Genomic DNA, 20,990 nt, shown 5'->3' on the forward strand with positions numbered 1-20,990 from the left:
TTATGTGCCGGTGCCTGTTCATATACGATTTGACAAAAGCACTGACATTTTTGCACTGAAAGCACTGAAAGGATGTGCCATCTAGCTAAAGCAACAATGAACGGTCACTGTCGCCAACAGGGAACAGAATTTGACAAAATTTCCTTCTTTTAAAATTAATTAAGGTCGGGTCTTCCGCTCTTATAATCGCGCTGGTTGATTTTCTGCCGCCAGAACTTTCAGGCCGTTGCCCCGGTCGTGGCCTTCGGTCTCTGGAGAACGGTCGATCCGCGGGCGTTTATACTCCACACCTGGACCGAGCGTGCTCTCGTCTGGCGGCCGCGCCCTCTTGTGGCGATCGCTGTAACCGCACGCGCGATTAAAGCAAGCGGGAAACTATAACTATTAACAGCACGTGTAAGTGAGGTTTGGGGGGGAGGGGGGGGGGGTTTGGGGGGGTGACAGTTCACCAAAACGGACACCATCCGATGTAGCACTGGCACAGGTTTTCGTTGTTGGTCGCCTGCTGAATGAGCAGATCGATCTGCCGGTTGACGGGGACCGGCTCGGGCTTCCCAAAGTCTTTACCCGTCAGCTTGTCCTTCACGCGGTCCACGATGACTCGCGCCTTCTTGTTCGTCACATCGACCGGGTTCTGCTGGAGCGCCGCAAAGTTACCATCCGGCACATCCCCACTAGCAGCACCAGCATTGGCAGCAACGCCACCGCCACCACCACCGGTGGCAGGAGCATTCCCGGCGCCGGTACCGGTGGAACTGGCCGGGTTGGGAAGATTGGCCCCGCTCCTCCCGATGCCACTGTCGCCCGCAGCGGCGGGCACCAGTGCGTTGACCGGACCCTTGGCAAGCATCCCCAAGTTTAGCTCGTTCATGCGCGCATCGCGCCTCACGTTGTAGCTGAGCGGCGTGTCCTCGTCGATGCTACCGGACGTACCCTCGATGTCGGTGGTGGCATTCTTCGAGCGCCGCAACCGATCCGCCTCCAGCAGGCGCCAGTTCAGCAGCGGATCGTACACGAACGCCTCCAGCACGGCCATCAGACTGTCCTTGTTCCGGCGCAGCACGTTCATCACACTTTCGCACGTCCTCCGGTACGTGCCCTCGATGCCGGTCACCTCCATCGCGTTGATCAGCATCCGCGTCAAACGGAAGGGAATTTTTTCCGGGAACTTTTCACGCGTCATAGCAACCTACAGAGAGAGAGCGATAGAAAGTGCTTAGCAACGAACCGGTTCAACCGGTGGTGTGGCGCCGTCGCCTACCTCGAAGCAGTCACCAAAGTCGATGTGCAGTATTTTGCCACTCAACCGGTCCAACATCAGGTTGGACGGGTGCCGGTCGCCGAGCCCCAGAATGTAGCCGACCATCGACATGACGGCCAGCGAGCGGATGTAGTTGGTACGCCGATCGAACCACACCTCTGACGAGGGACTCTTGAGCCACAGCAGCTTGGCCAGATCGTCACCCTTCGTCTGCTCGAGCGCATGCTCAAACACCTCGACCTTCTGCATCACCGCCAGATGGTCATAGTCCGGGGCCATCCGCAGCATAATGCGGTGCTCGATGTTAAGCATCGTTTTCTTCGAGTCCCGGTAGTCGCGGATCAGCTTGTGCAACGTGTCACAGTGCGGCACCCACCCGATCAGGCCCGAGTTGGTGCTGAGCGGGATCACGGCGTACCGCTGGATCGTAAGGTTGCGCCGGAACGTATCCCGATCGTTCAGCAGCAGCGTGTTGACCAGCCCAAACAGCTGCATTACGCGCTCGTCCTGGCGCAAATCTTCGTGACCCTTCAGCAGGAACATGTAATCTTTGCCGTTCGACCCGCGGATGCACAGTTTGCGGGGTCGCTGCTTCGAACTGATGATCGACAGGTTCGTCTGGATGCTGGAGATGCAGATCAGCTTCTGGCCCGGGGTGTAGCTCCCCGGGACGGCCAACTCGAGGTCACGGCACGCCAGCAGCTTCGGGCTGACGTACTGCAGCTCGAGCGACGTCAGCTGCACCAGCTGGCGGGAGATGCGCCGGAACACGTGATAGTACAGATCCCAGGCCTGGTTCAGGTCGCGGATGTTCCGTGAGTGCTGCGGGAGGAGGTGCGGAAACGTTAGAATAGAACAGTGCAATGAACAGCTTCGAGTGTCCTTACCTTGTAGTGTTTACACCATTCCTGAGCCTCGTTCAGGTCACGGCCGTACGCCTGATTGAAGGACGATTCCTTGAGCGTCTGCGGACCCCGCTGGAGCATGGCGTGCAGGGGCTCGAGCGTGGCAAACATACCCGGCACGTTGTGCTCGCCAAAGTACAGCCGTGACGCTTCCTCCAGCCCTTCGTGCCACTGCTCATGCCACAGGATCGCAACGCGGATCAGCTCCTCGCTGATCAGCAGCACCTGGGCGACGAGCGTTGGCGAGTGTTCGCACATAGCACTCAGGATCTTGTTGGCCGCCTGCTTCCGCGTGCCGGGCGCCGACTTGGAGGCCACCGTCAGCGGGTACACCAGCGCTTGCGGGTGCGTTTTGCCGATCTCCGTCAGCAGGTAGTGTATCAGCTGGCCAACCAGATTGCGCGGCGTATCGATGCGCGCGATCAGCTGCGGGATCACCTGCAGCCAGGTGTTCTTGTCGATCATACGCATTCCCTCGACCAGCGCCTCGTGGACCTCCTCGTACTGCGCGTGGTCGAACCAGAGCGTCAGCAGGCGCAGCGTGTCCTGCAGTGAGTTCCCCTGCGAGAGGTTGATCGACTGAAAGAACCCGCGGACGGCGGGGACGGCGTAGTGCTTGAGCATGGCGCGCTCGGCCGCACTGCCCGGTGCTTTGGTGAACTCCTCCTGCTGCTTCTTGGCCTGCACCACCTCAAAGTTCATGTACGCCCAGTTGTGCCACGCCTTGTACCAGGTCGGATCGTGTTTGGTGGCGCGCCCGTAACACATCAGTATCGCGTTGATCGCATTGTCCTTCAGGCCACCACCCCCCGCTGCGCTCTGCTGCCACATGCCGAGCTTCAGGAAGCAGCGGGCCAACAAGCGCCGGTTCTCGTCCTTCACCTCTTCCTGGCCCCCGACAACGGGGACGGCGACTGCAGGGACGGCGGTGCTACTGGCCGGTGCCCCGCCGCCAGCGACGCAGAACGTTTGCGTGTTGAACGAGCTCACGAAGCGGTTCAGGTGCTCGTACGCCTCCTTCACGTGCCCCGCCATATGCAGGTGCTTGGTGTACGCGAACGTTACGTGCGGTTTGTCGATTGGCAGCGGATCGGCCAGGTTCTGCATCGGATCGTACTCGAGCAGCATGACGAGCGTCTTCTCGGACAGCTTCAGCGAACCGTTCTTCCGACAGAGGGACGCAAACTTGAGCCACGTCCGGATGTCCTCCTTCGGCGAGAGGACCAGCGAGTGCACCTGGATGATGCGCTGCCAGTCTTCGACCAACCGCTGGCCACCGAGTAGCCGGTCCCACCACATCGATTTGATCGTTTCGCGCCGCTCCGGGATCACATTGTACTGGATGACCTCCTCCAGCTCGGCCAGCATCTGCACGCACACCATGGCCCCGTACGCCCGCTCGTACGATTCGCCCGCCATCGCCGTCAGCTCCGTGTCCAGCAGATCGCGCGTCGAATCGATCAAGCTCTGGGCCAACTCGTACTGCTCGTTCCGCACGGCCAGCACCGCCCGATAGAATGCTCCGTCCTGTGTGTCCTCCGGTATGCAGCGCACAAAACGGTGCATCCCTTCCCAATCCTGCAGCCCCCAGGCGGCCGCAGCGGCCAGCCGGCCGGCCTTGCTTTGCCCTTCGCCCCCCAGCGCATCCCACTGGCGCGAGGTGACCGCATTCAACTCGGACCATTCGCCGAGCGCCTCGAGACAGCGCATCTCACCTAGCCGCGACTCGAGATCGTTCGGGTTCGTGCGCAGCTTCTCGGCGTACAGGTGGCGCGCCTGTTCCCAGCTGTGCAGCTTTTCGTACCACCGCACCTGGACCTTCATCTCGTCGGCGCCCGCCCGCAACCGATCGGCGTACTCGAGCAGGCCCTCGGCCGCTTCCTTCTGCTGCAGCTTGTTGTTGATCAGGATCAGCGATTCGAACAGCGACTGCTGGTGCTCCTTCGTCTGGTGGAACTCGTCCTCCTTGTAGTGGAGGGCCTTCGCGTACGCCCGGCACTCCATGGCCCGCTCGCCCAGGATCTTCGAGTCGATCTTGAGCGGGTAGCTTTCGCAGTGCTCCATAAACTCGGCCAGATTCAGGACGGTCTGCGTGATCTCCGGCAGATCCTGCACCGTCAGGGCCTGCGTTAGGCTGTGCGCCAGCTCGTGCTTCATCTCGTCCGAAAGATCGGACCAGCACGACACGAAGGCCGCGTTAAAGAGGTCCTTCAGCAGCTGCGGGTAGTTTTGGGCGAGCGTGGCGCACGATCGGAGGGCCGGATTTTTGGACTCCTTCAGCAGGATGATGCTGAGCCGGCGCAACCACTCGAGCCAGTCGTCCTTCGAGACGCGCCGGTTCGCCTTGAACATCATCTCCAGATCGGTCATCGAGACCGGGAACTTGGCGATCGTGCTGTCGCTCGGTAGCGAAATCTCACGGTTCCGGTTCCGTGCCTGCCGGATGCGGAACTCGTCGTCGAGCGCGAGCGTGCTGTTGTTCTGCAGCTTCGTCAGCAGCTTCGCGTACTCGAGCGACGGGATCTTGTGCCGGATCATGACCCGGTTCACGAGCGGCACAAACACCAGGTACTTGCGCCCGAGCTGAATCATGATCGAGCAGAGGGTCGTCACGGCGACCGGCCGTAGCTCGGGGAAGTTGTCCAGGACGCGCACCAACGGGTGTACGATGCGGGACGAAAAGTCCGTAAAGTCGAGCACCTCCGCCAGGTAGTTGATCGTTTGCAGGGCCGTGATCGACACGTTCAGCGGAATGTCGATCGGTTCGAACAGTTTCACGATCGCGGGGATGATTAGGTGCAGGTAGTCGTCCAGGTTGTTGCCAAAGTTGCGCATCGCCCCCAGTAGCTTCACGGTGACGGCCCGATCTTTGGACGTGTCGTGAAGCAGGACACGCAGAATTTGTGGCATCAACTGCGGAAGGTACACCTTAAACTCACAGCCCAGCGCCATGGCGATCTTCTCCACCAGATTGATGATCGTCGGCTGCAGCGAGGCGGCCGTCACCGTGGACGCACCACCACCACCACCACCGCCACCGGCCGGCAAACCACCGGGGCCCGTGGTCCAGAACTTTTTGATCAGCACAAAGATCTCGTTCATGAACCCGATGATGTGCTGCTTCACGATCGAGATCAGGGTCGAGAGTTGCTGGAACAGATACTCCTTCAGGCTCATTTCGGCCGTTTCGATGTTGTTCAACAAACAGGGCAACACCTGGGCCAGGTACGGGACGCCCTTGATGCCGAGGCTCGTAAACGTGAACGTGATCGCCTGCACCACGCTCAGGTGGTGGCTCGAGAGGGTGGGATCGCGCAGAATTTTCATCAGCGTCGATATGACCACCGCCGGATAGTACTCGTCCAGCTGCGTGCCCATGTTGATCAGCATCTCCGACGTCGACATGTCCGTGCTGTCGTCCGTCTTCGAGTCGGGCACGGAGATCAGGATGTTGGCGCTCGTCTGGCTATCGATCAGTCCCCGGTTCATCTTGTGTTTGTACGGATCGAGCGCCCCGAGCAACCCCAGCACGTGGATCGTTTCCCGTCGGACGTAAAGCTGTTGCTCCGTTTTGAGGAAGTTGATCAGTATGTCGATCAAGTTCGGGTACTTATTGTACGGCTCGACCACTTGCCCCGTCGCACTGACTAGCTGCCCAAGTGTCCACAGGGCTACCGCACGCTTCTCCGTCGATCCCGCATCGCTCAGCATATCGAGTAGCATCTCCAGCAACTCATCGGACCACTTGCGCAACACGTGATGGCCACCGATCACCTCCGCCAGGTCACCGATCGCTCGCAGCACGTTCAACACCACGCTCGGGTTCGGTTCGGCCTCGGTTAGCTTCGGCACGAGGATCGTGAGGATCGGGCGCATGTACGAAGCCACCAACCGGGGCGTGCTGACGATCAGGTGATCGAGCATCCGTGCACTTTGCTCCTTGTTCCGGCTGACACCCGAGTGTTCCAGTTCCGTCAGCAGCTGCACCATGGTCTTGCGCAGGCTCGGCATTACGTACGCCGGATTGATCGCCGACAGGCGCCCGATAATGATGATGGCCAGCTCGCGGATTTCAAACACCTCGTCGTGCATCGTAACGAGCAGCGAGTTCAGAATCCACGGTTGGGCCAGCTGCGTGTCGAAGCTCTCGTCGAGCGATTTTAGCACCCGCAGCCGCACGATCGGATCCACGTCCGTAATGCCGACCATCAGGATCTTCTCCAGCACCGAGCTGAGCGTTTGGGTGAGCGTCTCCGACACGTCGCTGCTGTCGGCCGCTTCCAGCGCCAACTTCAGTAGCAACGTGCACGTGTGGACTGCTTCGATGCGTACCTCCTGCTGTTCGCTGTTCAGAAAGTGATCGGCACAGCGCTGCACGAATGGCAGTAGGCTGCAGCCTTCGAACGAAAACGTGCCCAGAGTCTGCAGCGCCAGCACGATGGTGCCCGTGTCGTGGACTTGCTGTTGCTGCTGCTGCTGTTGCTGCAGCTGTTGTTGCTGCTGTTGCTGTTGCTGCTGTTGCTGCTCGAGACTACTGAGGAACGCGGGCGATACGACGGACTGGGACTTGGGTACGATAAACTGCGGCAGCGGCCGGTTCATCAGCACGTACGAGAGGATCTTGAGCAGTCCGGCCGTCACTTCCGGCTGCACCTGCGGCACACACTCGCACAGCTCCCGCAGGCAGACGATGAGCGCGGCGCTGAGGCCCGTGCTCAGCATGGGGCCAATGATTTCCTGCACCTCGTGCGTAATGCCCGACTTGAGCGCGTGGCCAAGCAGCATGACGCACACGAACACGGACGGATCGACGGGCGTCGTCTTCCGCTTGCTCGGTGTGTCCTTCGGTGGCAGTGCGCTGCCGATCAGCTCCATGATGCTCTTCATGTACGGTTCCATCTCCCGCTCGACCGCGACGGCAATGTACCCGAGCGAGATGAAGGCCGCGTGGCGCTCCTTCTCTTTGCTGCGCAGCAGCGTCAGCAGATACTTCACGACCGTGCGCAAATGCAACCGCACAAACTCCTCCCGATTGAACGCGGCCAACCGTGGGAAGATGACCAGCAGTATCTGCGTGACGTACGGTGATTTGGAGCTCCGCTGATCGAGCACCGTTTGGCAGATGGTGTCGTACCGTTCCTTGACCAACGCACGGTACAGCGCGGACTCCTGGATGCCGTTGCTCTGCCGTAGGCACTTCCAGTCCGTCACCACGTCGTAGTACCGCGAACTGTAACTAACCGACTGACCGCCGTGGCCACCGCTGCCAAACTTCTCCAGAAACGGCACCCGAATGCGGGGGAAAAAGCCCGGCCCACCTTCGTTGTCCCCCGTCGCCGCTGACCGGCGGATCGGTTTCCGGTCCACGTTCAAGCTGTCCAGCTGCATGAAGCGCTTCTCCCAGGCGGCGTGCGAACAGCGCAGGATTTCGTTGAACACAATCAACGAACCGTGGATGCGATCGTCCCGGTTGATGTGCTTATCGCGCACCGACGCATCCGGCAGACACTCGAACGCCTGATCGTAACAGATCATGTGCCACTGCGTGTTGTTGCTCTGCTTGGTGCCCTCCCGGTGCGAGGTCAGTATCAGTACGACGCGCAGCGCCTGACCGGCGCCCTCCCGGATGACGGCCTTCGGATCCTTGATGGCGACGAAAATGTGATCAAAGAAGCTGCCCACTTGCTGGTAGAAAAACGTTGGCATGGCAACGGCAAGCTCGCGGAGCACCAGCACCGCCGCCTGGCGCTTGTTTTCGACCCTATCCTCCGTGAGCCACTCGAACGCCCGCCGGATGTCGAACTCGAACGAACTGGCCCCGTTCGAGCCGGGCAGGAGGGCCAGCTTTACCAGCACCTTCGCTGCCAGCTCCATCACGCACACATCGCTTAGCGGGAGCAAATTGCGCAGATTATTCGAATAGCGCGATATTTTGTTTGTCGTGTTCACCACGTCCCCGGTGATGAGACAATCTGTGGGAAAAAAAACGAGATGTAGATCCTCGTACTGGTGGTGGAAGATCGCAGGCCGTTAAGCCATGCATGTCTAAGTACGAACAGATTTAATGTGAAACCGCATAAGGCTCAGTATAACAGCTATCATTTACAAGATCATCGCCTCAGGTTACTTGGATAACTGTGGAAAATCTAGAGCTAATACATGCGAAATGCCAGAACCTCGCGGAACTGGTGCACTTATTAGTCAAACCAATCGCGCACCCTCCGGGGCCGTGCTTTCTCGCACCGACGACAGATCTTTCAAATATCGCACTCACCAATGGCCAAGATTCCGCCCCGTTTCTCGTTGTTGTCGGTGCTGCTGAGCATTTCGAAAATGTTGTGATTCAAATCCTCGAAGAACATATCGTCGGGCGTTTCGCGGAGCTCCGTCTTCACGTACAGCGACAGCTCCTGGATGGCACGATTCTGCACATCCTTGTTCCGGGACCGGAGCCCGTTCACAAACTGTTGCACCTTCAGCATCGACATTTTAAAAGCGATCCCCTCGCGGATTCGGGTGGTGGCCTATGTTTTCCTTCGCATCGCCCCGTTCAAAACAAACCCCCGATGGCCCGGCCCGGCCTGGACCGGCGCCAGGCCAACAACAAAAACACTTCGAGCAGCAAAACAAATATCACACACACATGCAGACGCCGGAACTGCGCATGACAGTTCCGTCAGCGCCTAAAACATCGCCGCCTCTGTCAAACGAGATACGCCGCAGGAAACGATGGTGTCATCGCAGATTGTTCCACCCCTTCTCCTCAAGCGCGCACAGAAAAGCTCGATTTCGGTACTATGACACAATTAATACAATGTCCTCTATCTTAGACTGGTACCGGCACTTCTCGCAGTTCGGTTACACAGTTTTTTACCGTTACAAAACTCCTAAACGGGCGTAAATAACGGAATTTTCACTGGGCTAGTCATGCAACGTTCCTTCTTTGACGCAGCGGCGTACGGTCTGCTGACAGGAAAGGACAAAACACCGCCAAACTGACAGTGTCGAGTTTGCGATGTTTTTGAAACCGAATTGACTTACTCGGCTGAAATTGGTTGAGTTGAACGCATTTTTAGGAAATACTGATTGATGGCATTGAAAATGATGCCAGAAGAAAAAGACTGGTTTGTAGCCAGGTCTGGGAAGAATTTCCGGTAAACAGAATGTTGAGAACGCGATGTTTATAACGGTTAATGCTGTCAACCAGAAACATCGCCGCGGGAGCGCCGGGCGAACGCAGAAACGTCACTCGGGAGCGCCGGGCGAGTTTGTGAGCGCGACCGCAGATAAAATATTTTAAATATATTTTTATTATAAAATACGCTTAAGTGATTGGTGAAAAACGGTGGAAAGGTGGAAAACGAACAAATAAGTCAGAAATAAAAATTGACACTGAATACGAAGGTGACTACGATGATCCTTGCTATCAAGGTTAGAGTAAAAAGATTCTCCAACAAGAACCGACGTTGCACGGAATGTTCTGAAGCACCCTGTAACCAGGTGCAATGACGTCAGTTATCTTGACAGTTCTTGTCCCTTCCCTTCCTCTGGGAAACTTTGTTGTGCGTGAAACAAGAAAAAACTATGCCCCACTTTGTTTGTTTGGCGCTCCGAACAGAATAAGTTTCGCATCGTGCCTCCCCGGCCACAGGCGGCTCCCTGTCGCGTTACACAAGAGCGGTCCACAGCGGGCGCCGAGCAGCGTTTTAAAACGGGTGGTTTAAAGAACTGATAAGGCTTCCGTTTCAAGCCGAATCGGAATGGATAATCGCGTTTAGAGGTCTCGGTTCGTGTTGAACCCACCCCCGCGGTGGGGGAGGAGTGTGGGCAATCTGCCAGACAGAATGGAGCCCAAAAAAGGAAATCATACTAGCGCTTAAACCGGATCACCTCGCATTGGACGACGGCGCGCGCTCAGTGAGGTAGTTTCGCGGCGGCGGCGTACGGTGACGCAATTTCTCGACGATTAGGAGAGCATCGGTTCGACAATATCATTCATCGACGAATCGAAACCATGGCACTGCACGGATTTCTCGAGTTCTTCCAGCGGGAGAAAACCTTCCGACCGAAAAAACGCTTCACACAGGGCACGATCCGGTACTCGCTGCACAAGCATGCCAACGCAAGCCTGCAGTCCGGCATCAATCTGAAGGAGGTGGTCAAATTGCCGCCCGGGGAAAACATGAACGATTGGCTGGCGGTGCATGTGGTCGATTTTTTCAACCGAATCAATCTCATCTACGGCACCATTTCGGAGTACTGCAACGAAACGTCGTGTCCGACGATGAGCGGCGGCTCCAAGTACGAGTACCTGTGGGCCGACGGTGGAACGTACAAAAAACCGATCCAACTGCCGGCACCGCGCTACATTGAGCTGCTGATGGATTGGGTCGAAAATCAGATCAACACCGAAACGCTCTTCCCCGTCTCGACCGATGTGCCATTTCCGCGATCGTTTCCAATGCTCTGCAAGAAGATCCTGACCCGGCTGTTCCGGGTGTTTGTGCACGTGTACATCCATCACTTCGATCGCATCTTCAGTATTGGCGCGGTAAGTGTCGCGGATGACCAGATGATCGATTCCATTCGTCCAACCAACCCGTTGACCCCCGTTCTAGGAGGCGCACGTAAATACCTGCTTCAAACATTTCTACTACTTCGTGACCGAGTTCGAGCTGATGTCAGCGAAAGAACTCGAACCGCTGGCGGTCATGACTGCTCAGATGTGCAAAGACTAGTCGTGGTGCGATGCGGAGGACCATAAGAGGGGTGGCCTCTAGGCCCATGAAGACAAAAGTAAACACCCTCCAGCACGATGCGGAGCGCAACGAACGCGGGATGACCACCACAACAACACGTTGAGCGTTGAACAAACAACCAAAAATCAACAAACACACTGTACAAACATCGCCAGGCGCGCGGGGGGCACATGAAACGGGTAGCGCGCGGAAAGGGCGCGGGGCCGCTGCAAACCAGAAGCTAACCACAATAATATCTGTAATGATTTATAAGAATTTTAATAAAAAGGACTGTTTGAGAGGGGTAAACAAAAAAAACTTAGCTTTACTCAACTACTATAGGATACGACGACGATGCGCGCGTGAAAACGGAAACTCTCGCCGTCACGACTGGCACACGCTGGCGCAGGCAGAGAACACATTTCCATAGCAACCAGGCAAACGAGACAAGAAACCGCACGAACCGATTGAAACACAATCATAAACGTGGCCACAATAAACTCTCTGTGTAACTACAACTCTTTAGCTACAACATCGCGGCGTGTGTACATCCTTTTTTACTTCGCTTTGCTTTACAGGGGGGGTATTGCTGTGTTTCCGCACTGAACTTTAAGTTTCGCTGTCTGCAGTTACTAGGTGTTGCACACGCAGGGTTCACCACTTCACGGCTTGCTCTGCTCCATCGCTCTGCATCGCCCGCTCTAAGAATGTTTAAATTCCGAGGAAATGCTTAGCTTACTTTAATCGCTTGCAACGCTTGCTCTACCATTCTCTTTCTCATCTGTCTCTAGAGTGCATCTGGGTGACGCGATCTAACCAACGATCAGTCCACATCCGAGCCGGAACTGGTTTTTGGTGTGGTTCAGAATGCCACTGAGGGCAAACGTGAACGGCAGTGGCTGCAGTTTCTTCTCCAGCACGGCCCCTACCGTCCAGTTGCTGTCCACCATTCCGCGGAACACTAGATCCGACTTTGGCAGGTCAACTTGGTAGCCGATGGTGGCGACGGCTTCTTGCATCCGGAAGCTCGTCTCAACTTCCGCACCAATCTGAAGCTGCTCGCTTGCACGCTGGTAGTAGCAGAGGTGCACGCCGGCCGCACCGACCGTGCCCGACCACGTGAACAGATCGGTGGCGTATCTTCAAAGATAAACGTATGGTTAAGTGACCTGTGTCCGCCCGTTTGGCGCCCGAAACTTACCTTGCGGCGGCCGACATTAGGGCAATCTGGCCACCAGGAACGGCTGGGCCGTACTGGTACGCAAACTCACCACCCATCGATAGCTGGTTCGTTACGGCTTGCAGGTAGTGTGCCACCACAACACCGGAGTTATTAATAAGATTGGGATTGCCTACCGTTAGGGAGGTCGTGTAGTTGGATCCCTTAAAATCTGTCGTCAATTGTGCGGCCGTCACTTTACTGCTTTGTATCTAAAAGTAAAGCCATGGCATTTAAATTGTTTGGACACAGTTATGGCCCAACGTCGCGGAACTAACCTGTGAAGCAAATTTGCACCGGACCTGCGGCGTCACCTGGTGGATGATGTTAGCGTTCAGGTTACCGGTCGGGTCAATGTCGCCCAGTACCACCGGGAATGCTTCGGTTGGGGAGAGCTGATTCGTTCCGACGTACATCGCGCCAAAACGGTAGCCGCTGGTATTCGAGGAATTCAGATTTATGGTATGCGAAACCTGAAAGTGGTTGCTCAGGCCCTTGTTGATGATCAGCTTGGCGCCCTCAAAGTTCACCGGCATTACATCTAGGTAACCATGATGCGAAAAAACATGAACCATGTAAACTCAACTGTCACACTATTCGGGGTGGTTATGCAATACACCCTCCCCAATTGCACCAGTTTCGTGCCGGTCACGGTGGCCACGGCGCACCAACGTACCCTTGCATTTTTTGTGCAGATCTTCCATGGTACCCGGATTGGGCAGAGCTTTGGATTCGTCCGCCGTCCGCTCCGTCGGTTTGATGCCATCGCTTGGGGTGGGGAGCGCTTCTGTCGGCATCGGTGGAGGCAGCCCGCCGGGACCAGCGATCGGCTTCGAGGAGGCCAACACGTTTCCCATGATGCTGAACCGGCTGAATAATCTAACGATCCGTCGTACGGTGTGACAGCGGCTGCTGCTGTGATCTACGGTGGAAGTAGCACGGCGATAAGCGTGATGGAGTTTCGTGCCACAAAACTTGTGAACGCGCACGGTTTTATCACGCAAAACGGCAGCAGCAGCAAACCGCACCACAAACTCGTAGCACGCAAACGTGCGGTGAAACGTCAAAAAGGCCCTTTGTTTGACAGATGCAGTCCGACATCTGGTTACTCCTTTCAACACACCCCTTGGCACCGATTTCGCGGTCGTGAATTTTTCTTTTTCATTACACGCTTAATTGTGACGGCGTTAAAAGAATATTGATTCCACGATCCAAAACATCCTGAACCGTTTTTGGGTCGATGAAACAATTCGGGTTCGAGCAGCACGCAGGGTTGAGTTAAACGGGTTAGGTTCAGGTCAGGTCAGAGTCAAAGTCAGGTTCGAAAGTCAGTTAGTTGGTCAAATGGTCAGTAAATACAGACTAGTAGAAATCAAATTTGAACCATCTGTCACTTTGGTCGCATCGCAAAGGAAAAAGGAAGAGGTCTGTTTTTAGTGACTAGACATAATTCGCGTACTACGAAATAAAAGAGAGACTTCCGCGCGCGGACATAGATTCCCGAAACACTACGAACCGAGTGAACCGAGCGAACTTTGTCCACCCGTTTGAGGGGGTTGGTTTCAGTGATATAGAGATTAAAGTGTTTGGGGGTTTAGGAATCGACAGCTAGAAGCTTCGTCGTCGAACGAGCGCAACAAAGTGACCGTGGCAGAAAAGTGAAATCAATTCTTACGTACGAACACACCAATTGGCCCTCTCTCTCTCGGACAATGGTGGCTCAGCACAGCGTTGGGCTGTAGGGTTTGTTGCATCTTTTGGCAACGCCAAGCTAACGTGTCGTCAATCGATTGAGCCTGCAGGAACACTAGCAACACTTTGGTGGTAGTTTTCCATTTTCTCCGCTGTCGCCACGACGTCGTGTTGTGTGTGCGCTGTTGGCAGTGTCGACATCGATTAACAGGAAGCACCAGGGAAGCCAGTGAACGGTGACAAAAAATAGCCTATTTTCCACAAGTGAAAAATTTACGATCGTGAAAAAGAAAACATTATCCAACAACCGCGAACGCGATACAGGGGCAATAGGCCTACACAACGATGGAACTAACACCTGAGGAGGTAGGTAATGCGCTGTAGTTCGCGGCGGACACGTCTTGGTGAATAGTTTTGTTCCTGAAAAACCACATGACTCGATTCGCTCGGTGGAGAGTGAACAGAGTGCGTTCTCATGGTCATCATCCATTGTCCTTGTGCGTGAACCCAATGTCTGCTGCAACGGCAGACGAAATGGCCTCCCGAACCGTGGAGCAACTTCTCGAAAGATTGTTAATCGTTGTGTTTCGATACAACATAAGTAGGCTAAGTGTGCATGGAAACAGTAGCAGCACCAAACCGGAAACAAAGAACCCGATCACTCATTAATGCCAACAAGAAATCTCAGAGTACACACAGTGCAGTCGTAAGAGCCTACTAACACCAAACCATTCGGCTGCTTACGCTTTACCACCACCACCGCTCTACCGAGCATTACCGAAACAGAAAAAAGACTACTCTACCAAACCCAAGAGAGAGCCTTCTTCGCCGTCGTCGTCATGTGTGTCCGCCGAATGGCGATGTTGCGATAAAGCTGGTCCAAAAATAATAACAAAAAAAACAGTAAACTTCGCGACGCGCGCGCGATACCTGGTTTCTCCGTCGTGGGAACGGTTTTCTTTATGCTAATCCGATCCATAATCCGATCTGACCAAACCGCGGCAACCGCGGATAATGGAAAAGCGCACCCAGTGATGAGATGCGTTGCTCGGTGCGGTGTCCTTCGTGCACAAGAGTGCGGCGCCGTAGGGAGAGAAAATGCGTTGCCAAGGTTTTTCGCTGCCGCGGGAACAAAGATCACGTTGGCGGTGTGACAGATTCAGGAAATGGCCTACTTATTCCCTGCCGCCGATCGAGAAGCTTCTTATCGCCGGGGAAAATAAAGTGAATTGCTGCAAAGTGGGGTTTTTCTTTAAAACCTTCGTTACGAGGTGACAGCCTACTGTGCAACGTGACAGAATTATTTTGTGAGAGAAAAACAGCAAGAGCCAAAGCAATGGGCGTGCGTTGGGCGATTGCGTTTCTTCAATATTAATTAGTGGCCATTGTTGAAACATGCTCCTCAACTCAGCAGACAGTGCTTCGCATCCGCCGCACCGCTTTCGGTTTCGGCTGCTTGTGAAAAATTGTTTTAATCATGTACTCTTTTTTCTCTGTTTCATATCCACCAAAGATACGGTCGCGGAGATTACGAAAACTTGAGGCCAAAAACAACCGAAATGTGTCAGCGGCGGCCACGGCCGCCCAGCAGAGTGTCCCAGAGGTGGCAGTGGGCAGCAATAATGCAGCACCAGCGACAACAGTGGGTTGCATCACCACCGAAAGTTCAGCTGCAACTGAGGTGGCGGCGACGACGACAGCGGTTACCAGGGACGAATCCACCGGCGGCGGTGGTGTCCATGGCGACGAGCAGGTCGGCAGCAGCAGCCCCGAGAGTAGCAGCAACGCCACCGATCAGGGTACTGCTTTGATACTGCCGGACAAAATCGAAGCCTCGCTAATGCTGGGCTTCGACGAGGTGGCCGAACAGTCGCAGCAAGTGGCCGCAGTGCCGCGGCATCAGAAGCTGGACACGAAAACGAGCTCGATTGTGCTGGCGGCTCGCAAGAAACCGATTGCAACCGCACAGCAGGCGCAGACACAGGCACAGGCTCCGCCTCCCAACTCTTGGGCGTACAAGAAGCGATCCTCTTCCGAGTCGCACGCCGGTGGTTGCCCGGCAACGCAGCAGGACAACGAACAGCAGCAACAGCAACAGCAGCAGCAGCACGCCACGGTAGACGCCAACCTTACAGAGTGCCAAATGGGAGAGCAGACTGCCGGCGGTGGCGCGGGAACAGAGACGGCCGCCCGGGAAGAGCTGCTGCACATTATGCTGCGCATCATGAAGATCAACGGAAAGGGTGGCCGGTGTTCCGAGTCACGGTTTACGATCGAACCCGCCGTGCTCGATAATGCACTGGAAATGCTGACGGCGCAGCGATTCGGCGAGTTCGGTGCCGAAGTGATGACCGAAGTGATCAAGGGCATGTACTACGGCAAGCTGATTGAATCGGCCAGCTGTTGGGACGGTGACAGCGTCAGTGGTGGCGGTGGCGGTGGAACCAGTGGGCGCCTTTCCGACAGCTGGAGCTCGATACCGAGCAAGAAGGTGAAACCGATCGACGAAGTGGTCGTCGTGGCCCCTCCACCGGCTGTCGGTGGCCGCAGTACGCCGATGGACGTTGACCAGGACGAGCAGGGAGCGCCTGCGCCAGGGCCTGCGTTTTGTTCCTCGAAGCCATCGATGAAAGCGTTCGCCAACAATCGGGTTGCGGCCCTCGACTATCTGACCGGGTGCTATTGGCGGGCCAACGAGGAACTGTACAGCTACACCAAGATCAAGAAGAGCAAAAAGATGTACCTCGCCGAGACGCTCCCGGCCGTGGTGGCCGCGGTACGCCAGCAGACGCTCCGGTACGCGATACTGGTGCTCAAGAATGCCTTCCAAAGCTTTTGCTGGCAACAGGGCGGCGGCGCCGGTGAAAGTGGTGCCACCGGCAGTAGCGGCAAGACGGCGGCGGTCGGCAACAAAAGCACGCTGCTGGAAAAGTCTCCGCTGCTCACGCTGATGTACAAGAACAAGCTGTCGTCCGATTTTCTCACCAACCTAATGGCCGAGAGCCGCGCCTCGCCGAACGAGGAAGACTTTACGGTGATCTTCCGCGCCGTGCTGGACGATCTGTACGTGGACATGCAGAACGCGATCTGCAACGAAAACATCGTCTCGGATCCGCTCAACCGGCTGAAGGAGCTGATCGAGGCGCGCGTTGACAATGCGCACCCGATCTGTCAGTTGATCGTGCGGCACGAAATCTTTCTGCCGTCGTTTACGCCGGACAAATATTTGGCCCGCGAGATCTCGAAGGTGTCCTTCCTGGCCCCGTTCCTGTCGCTGTCGGTGCTGCTGGACGAGAATCCCAAGTTTGCGACGCATCACTTTGCGGAGAACGTGTGCGATCGTACGCTGGCCAGCTCGTTCCATGCGATCCTCAGTAGCACCCGGAAGGTGCTGCACTCGGTGTTCCTGGTGCTGCTCACTAACCAGGACAGCCGGGCCGATATAGTGAACTACATCGCGGAGATACTGAAATCGAACGCCAAGCGCATCCAGTACAATGCGGACGATCGGTTTCTGGCAAAGGACGGGTTCATGCTGAACTTTATGTCCGTGCTGCAGCTGCTCTCGGTCAAGATCAATTTGGGGCGCATCGAACCGTTGTATCCGCACCACCCGGACAGTTTGGTGGACGTGGAGGACGAAACAAAGCTCAAGTTCTCGTCTCAGGAATATTCCGACTGGCTCGAGAAGCTGCAGGCGGGCAAAAAGTGGGAACCGCTCAAGTTCGTTACGCACTGCTGGTTCCTGACGCTGCACGCGCACCACCTCGGCATCATCCCGGCGATCCAGCGGTACAACAAGCTGCTGCGGGCCACGAAGGAACTGCAGCGGATGGTGGACGAACTGAACGCGACGATGGCGCAGTGGGAAAACACGCTGCTGGCGCGGCGCAACAAGCAGATGCGCGATCGGTGCAACAACCAGATCAACAAGCTGTCGAAGGCGAAGCTCAGCTGCGACATTGCCATCATCGACCCGAACGTGCTCGGTGCCTGCATGCAGTTCTATTCGTCCGTCTGCGAGTACATGCTGTACCAGATCGAGAACCGGCCGATCGAGGGGCTGTTCGTGAACCGGCAGCACCCGTCGACGCTGGTGGCCAACGACAACTTTTCCGCCCTGCCCGAGTGGTACATTGAGGACATTGCCGACTTTATCCTCTTCTGCATGCAGTACGTATTCGGTGGCCGCCCCAACTCCCATTGCCCATTCTACAGAGTCCTTCTCTCTCTCCACAGACACAGCATAAGTGTGATCGATTATGTGGACAACTCGATCATCACCTGGATCCTGACGCTCGTGTGCGCACCGCATCTGATCAAGAACCCGTACATCACTGCCAAACTGATAGAGGTCCTGTTCGTGACGTCCCCCACGATACAGACCACCTCGCAGCGGCTGTATCTGCAGGCAAGTGATGGTGGCCTCCATTAACACTGGTGGCCACCCTAACTCTAGGTGCTAGGTCTGACGTCACTCGAAGTAAGGCGTACAATGGCTCAAAACTTGTTCATAGGGGGCCTTCTGATGGGTAGATTCGACGATCCTGGTCTTTTGGCCCGTACTCCGTTCTACTGTCCGTTCTACTGTCACGGATCTACGGATCACTTCCTACGGTGCCTCCGTAGCTTCAACCTAGTGTTCAACCACCTGGTTGACTTTCACCGTCCTTTCCATCCGTGTTCCGTGTCGCCCTCGTCAACTCCTTTCCGTCCGTTTGATCTGAGTCGCGGGATTTCCTCACCTTCTGTGGTGGTTTCTTTGCATCCATCATCTTCCCGCTCTTTCACTCTGTTACACGTAAGCCGTCCTCTCCTATTGTTAATGTTTTAGTATTAAGATTCCGTGTCTAGCCTGACGGCGAACGCTAGTTATTAATAAATTAAATTAAATAACCGACGGTCGTCTCCCCTCTTCATCACCACACAGATAATCAACCACGAACTCGCTCAGACTGCGTTAGTAAGTGCACTTATGAAGTTTTATACCGACATCGAAACGACGGGGCAGAGTACTGAATTTTACGACAAGTTTACAATAAGGTAGAGGATCCGGCAGAACCTACTTGTACAAAAGTGCCTAACACGAGTGGCCCCCCGCTTTTCCCGCAGGTATCATATAAGCCATCTGTTCAAAGGGCTGTGGGACAGCGCCGTGCACCGGCAGGCGATCGTGAATGAGTCGAAAGGTGGCAAGCAGTTTGTGAAGTTTGTCAATTTCTTCCTCAACGACACGACCTACCTGCTGGACGAGTGCTTGGAGTACCTCAAGCGCATCCACGAGACGCAGGTGCTGACGCTGGACGAGGCAGCGTGGAGCGCCCTGACGCCGGAGGTGCAGCAGAACCGCCAGCGGCAGCTGGCCCAGGACGAGCGGCAGTGCCGGTCGTACCTGACGCTGGCGCGCGAAACGGTCGACATGTTCCACTACATGACGAAGGACATCAAGGAACCGTTCCTGCGCCCGGAGCTGATCGATCGGCTCAGCTCGATGCTGAACTACAATCTGCACCAGCTGTGCGGCCCCAAGTGCAACGATTTGCGCGTCCGGCACCCGCACAAGTACGGCTGGGAACCGCGGCGGCTACTCGGCCAGCTCGTGGACATCTATCTGCATTTGGCGTGCGACGAGTTTGCGGCCGCACTGGCGGGTGACGAGCGTTCGTTCGAGAAGCACTTCTTCGAGGATGCGGCCAAGCGCGTCGAACGGATTGGCATCCGGACGCGTGGTCAGGTGGACGAGTTTCGGAAGCTCATCGAGAAGGCGTCCGAAATCTACGTCCGGAATCAGGAGAACGCGGACGAGTTTGCCGAAGCACCGGATGACTTTAAGGACCCGCTGATGGACACGCTCATGACCGATCCGGTCGTGCTGCCGTCCGGTACGGTGATGGACCGGGCGATCATTACACGGCATCTGCTCAACAGCAGCACCGACCCGTTCAATCGGCAGCCCCTGACGGAAGATATGCTAATACCCGGTTAGTGGCCCCACCGTGAGGTCGTAAACTGGAACACTCTTTGAACGGACCTGTTCCCCTCTTTCTCTCTTTCACAGCAACGGAACTGAAGGAGCGCATCCAGCAGTGGATCAAGGACTATCGGGCGCAGAAAAAGTCTAGTTAAATGCGCACTCCCGGATCGAGCGGATCGAGCGGAACTCTGTATATCATCAAACCTTCTTGCGACGCACTTCCCGTTACATTTAATCTTTATCTCTCTCTCTTTCTCTCTGTGACCACCCTCCCCGTGGATAACTCTCTTGATAGAAATTGTTTGTGTGTGTTTAAAGTGTCCGTTCTATGTGAATGTGTGTGTGTGTGTTTATACGGCGGAGATCGTGAAGAGGAATTTCGGGTTATCACGTGCAATCGTCGGTTGTCAACAGCAATCTCTCTTTTAGTTTGCTCAAAATTTGTATCCACTCCCAAAAGGGGGGCCGTTCCGTTTAAAACGAGACACGGACCCCGCCGCATGGAAGCGGCGATACTGTCCCCACTGGCACGGAGCTTGCTCCGAGATTAAGAGATTTTTTGTCTATCCATCCACTCCACCACCACCACCCGATACTTTATCACGGCTCGGATTTGGGTTGCAAATATACGAAAACTGTAATACGGTGGCGCATGGTATCTGCAAATATATAGTAGTAGGCATAGGAATATTTATAACACAACCAAATAGATGTAGAGCGTAACAACACATATGAACGGTTTTTAGATTCTATTGTCATGCTAAACTGCGCTCTCCCTTCTTGCTGCTGCGAACCCGGATTGTTCCAGGGGGGTCAGTGTATGGGGTATATTACGGTGTTTCTTCATTTTCTGCCGAAGTTTGGCTCCCTTTGGCAGCTCTTGCCAGCAACGGCGCGCGCATCGTAGAAAAAAAAGGAACAGTTATGTGACAAATGAAAAAAGGGCTTTGAATAAACACGATAGGCTTAAACAACTCAACCCCCCAAAGTGTGTCCTTATTTTCGTTTGTGTTTGGCAACAAAATGAAGTAATAATTTCAAAAAGTGTGAGAAAATCATTGCGTTACCTCCTCACATTGTCATCCACGGCTGCGTTGCGTTCTCTAGTTTGCTGCAGTTCGACAAAGTAGGCACTGATGTAGTGGCAAATGAACTGATTTCCGGGGTGTACTTTTACTGGGAAAGAAATGGAAAATAAACA

At 55.4% G+C, this 20,990-nt stretch overlaps 4 protein-coding genes across 5 annotated transcripts; 2 read left to right on the plus strand and 2 right to left on the minus strand.

Annotated features, from left to right (window-relative positions):
- Nucleotides 1–437: 437 nt before the first annotated feature.
- LOC128274689 (serine/threonine-protein kinase Tor) lies at nucleotides 438–8,654 on the minus strand. Of its 2 annotated transcripts, XM_053012960.1 has the most exons (7): nucleotides 8,441–8,654; nucleotides 7,391–8,138; nucleotides 6,724–7,348; nucleotides 3,106–6,642; nucleotides 2,149–3,054; nucleotides 1,262–2,083; nucleotides 438–1,189 (listed from the first exon to the last, which is right to left on the minus strand). In XM_053012960.1, exons 1-7 carry the CDS (start codon nucleotides 8,652–8,654, stop codon nucleotides 446–448), a joined length of 7,596 nt encoding a protein of 2,531 aa, XP_052868920.1. In that variant the 3' UTR covers nucleotides 438–445. The 2 variants fall into 2 exon arrangements, with proteins under 2 accessions (XP_052868920.1, XP_052868919.1); XM_053012959.1 differs by having other exon boundaries at nucleotides 6,724–8,138.
- Nucleotides 8,655–9,724: 1,070 nt separating this feature from the next.
- On the plus strand, nucleotides 9,725–10,914 carry LOC128274971 (MOB kinase activator-like 3). The gene is made up of 2 exons (XM_053013325.1): nucleotides 9,725–10,717; nucleotides 10,785–10,914. Exons 1-2 carry the CDS (start codon nucleotides 10,181–10,183, stop codon nucleotides 10,902–10,904), a joined length of 657 nt encoding a protein of 218 aa, XP_052869285.1. The 5' UTR covers nucleotides 9,725–10,180; the 3' UTR covers nucleotides 10,905–10,914.
- Nucleotides 10,915–11,179: 265 nt separating this feature from the next.
- On the minus strand, nucleotides 11,180–13,154 carry LOC128274972 (mitochondrial import receptor subunit TOM40 homolog 1). Its single transcript, XM_053013326.1, has 4 exons — nucleotides 12,800–13,154; nucleotides 12,402–12,664; nucleotides 12,106–12,335; nucleotides 11,180–12,044 (listed from the first exon to the last, which is right to left on the minus strand). Exons 1-4 carry the CDS (start codon nucleotides 12,978–12,980, stop codon nucleotides 11,717–11,719), a joined length of 1,002 nt encoding a protein of 333 aa, XP_052869286.1. The 5' UTR covers nucleotides 12,981–13,154; the 3' UTR covers nucleotides 11,180–11,716.
- An 890-nt stretch (nucleotides 13,155–14,044) lies between these two features.
- On the plus strand, nucleotides 14,045–20,755 carry LOC128275079 (ubiquitin conjugation factor E4 B). The gene is made up of 6 exons (XM_053013462.1): nucleotides 14,045–14,181; nucleotides 15,329–17,988; nucleotides 18,055–18,226; nucleotides 18,746–18,858; nucleotides 18,928–19,796; nucleotides 19,874–20,755. The coding sequence occupies exons 1-6, from the start codon at nucleotides 14,161–14,163 to the stop codon at nucleotides 19,939–19,941; spliced, it is 3,903 nt and encodes a 1,300-aa protein (XP_052869422.1). The 5' UTR covers nucleotides 14,045–14,160; the 3' UTR covers nucleotides 19,942–20,755.
- Nucleotides 20,756–20,990: the final 235 nt, after the last annotated feature.

This window comes from Anopheles cruzii, chromosome 3, assembly GCF_943734635.1.
Source record: "Anopheles cruzii chromosome 3, idAnoCruzAS_RS32_06, whole genome shotgun sequence".
Classification (NCBI taxonomy): domain Eukaryota; kingdom Metazoa; phylum Arthropoda; class Insecta; order Diptera; family Culicidae; genus Anopheles; species Anopheles cruzii.

What these genes read in the sequence shown, in the direction of transcription:
- LOC128274689 (XM_053012959.1), bottom strand. Translation starts at nt 8,654, where the DNA reads ATGTCGATGCTGAAGGTGCAACAGTTTGTGAACGGGCTCCGGTCCCGG. An exon ending in TCGTACCCAAGTCCCAGTCC is followed by an intron (nt 6,643 to 6,723) that starts GTCGTATCGCCC and finishes CTGCAGCAACAG; the next exon opens with CAGCAGCAGCAACAGCAAGT. An exon ending in AATGGTGTAAACACTACAAG is followed by an intron (nt 2,084 to 2,148) that starts GTAAGGACACTC and finishes CTCCTCCCGCAG; the next exon opens with CACTCACGGAACATCCGCGA.
- LOC128274971 (XM_053013325.1), top strand. Translation starts at nt 10,181, where the DNA reads ATGGCACTGCACGGATTTCTCGAGTTCTTCCAGCGGGAGAAAACCTTC. An exon ending in GCATCTTCAGTATTGGCGCG is followed by an intron (nt 10,718 to 10,784) that starts GTAAGTGTCGCG and finishes CCCCCGTTCTAG; the next exon opens with GAGGCGCACGTAAATACCTG.
- LOC128274972 (XM_053013326.1), bottom strand. Translation starts at nt 12,980, where the DNA reads ATGGGAAACGTGTTGGCCTCCTCGAAGCCGATCGCTGGTCCCGGCGGG. An exon ending in TCTGCACAAAAAATGCAAGG is followed by an intron (nt 12,665 to 12,799) that starts GTACGTTGGTGC and finishes ATGGTTACCTAG; the next exon opens with ATGTAATGCCGGTGAACTTT. An exon ending in CTAATGTCGGCCGCCGCAAG is followed by an intron (nt 12,045 to 12,105) that starts GTAAGTTTCGGG and finishes TTATCTTTGAAG; the next exon opens with ATACGCCACCGATCTGTTCA.
- LOC128275079 (XM_053013462.1), top strand. Translation starts at nt 14,161, where the DNA reads ATGGAACTAACACCTGAGGAG. An exon ending in TGGAACTAACACCTGAGGAG is followed by an intron (nt 14,182 to 15,328) that starts GTAGGTAATGCG and finishes TATCCACCAAAG; the next exon opens with ATACGGTCGCGGAGATTACG. An exon ending in CGCAGCGGCTGTATCTGCAG is followed by an intron (nt 18,227 to 18,745) that starts GCAAGTGATGGT and finishes ATCACCACACAG; the next exon opens with ATAATCAACCACGAACTCGC.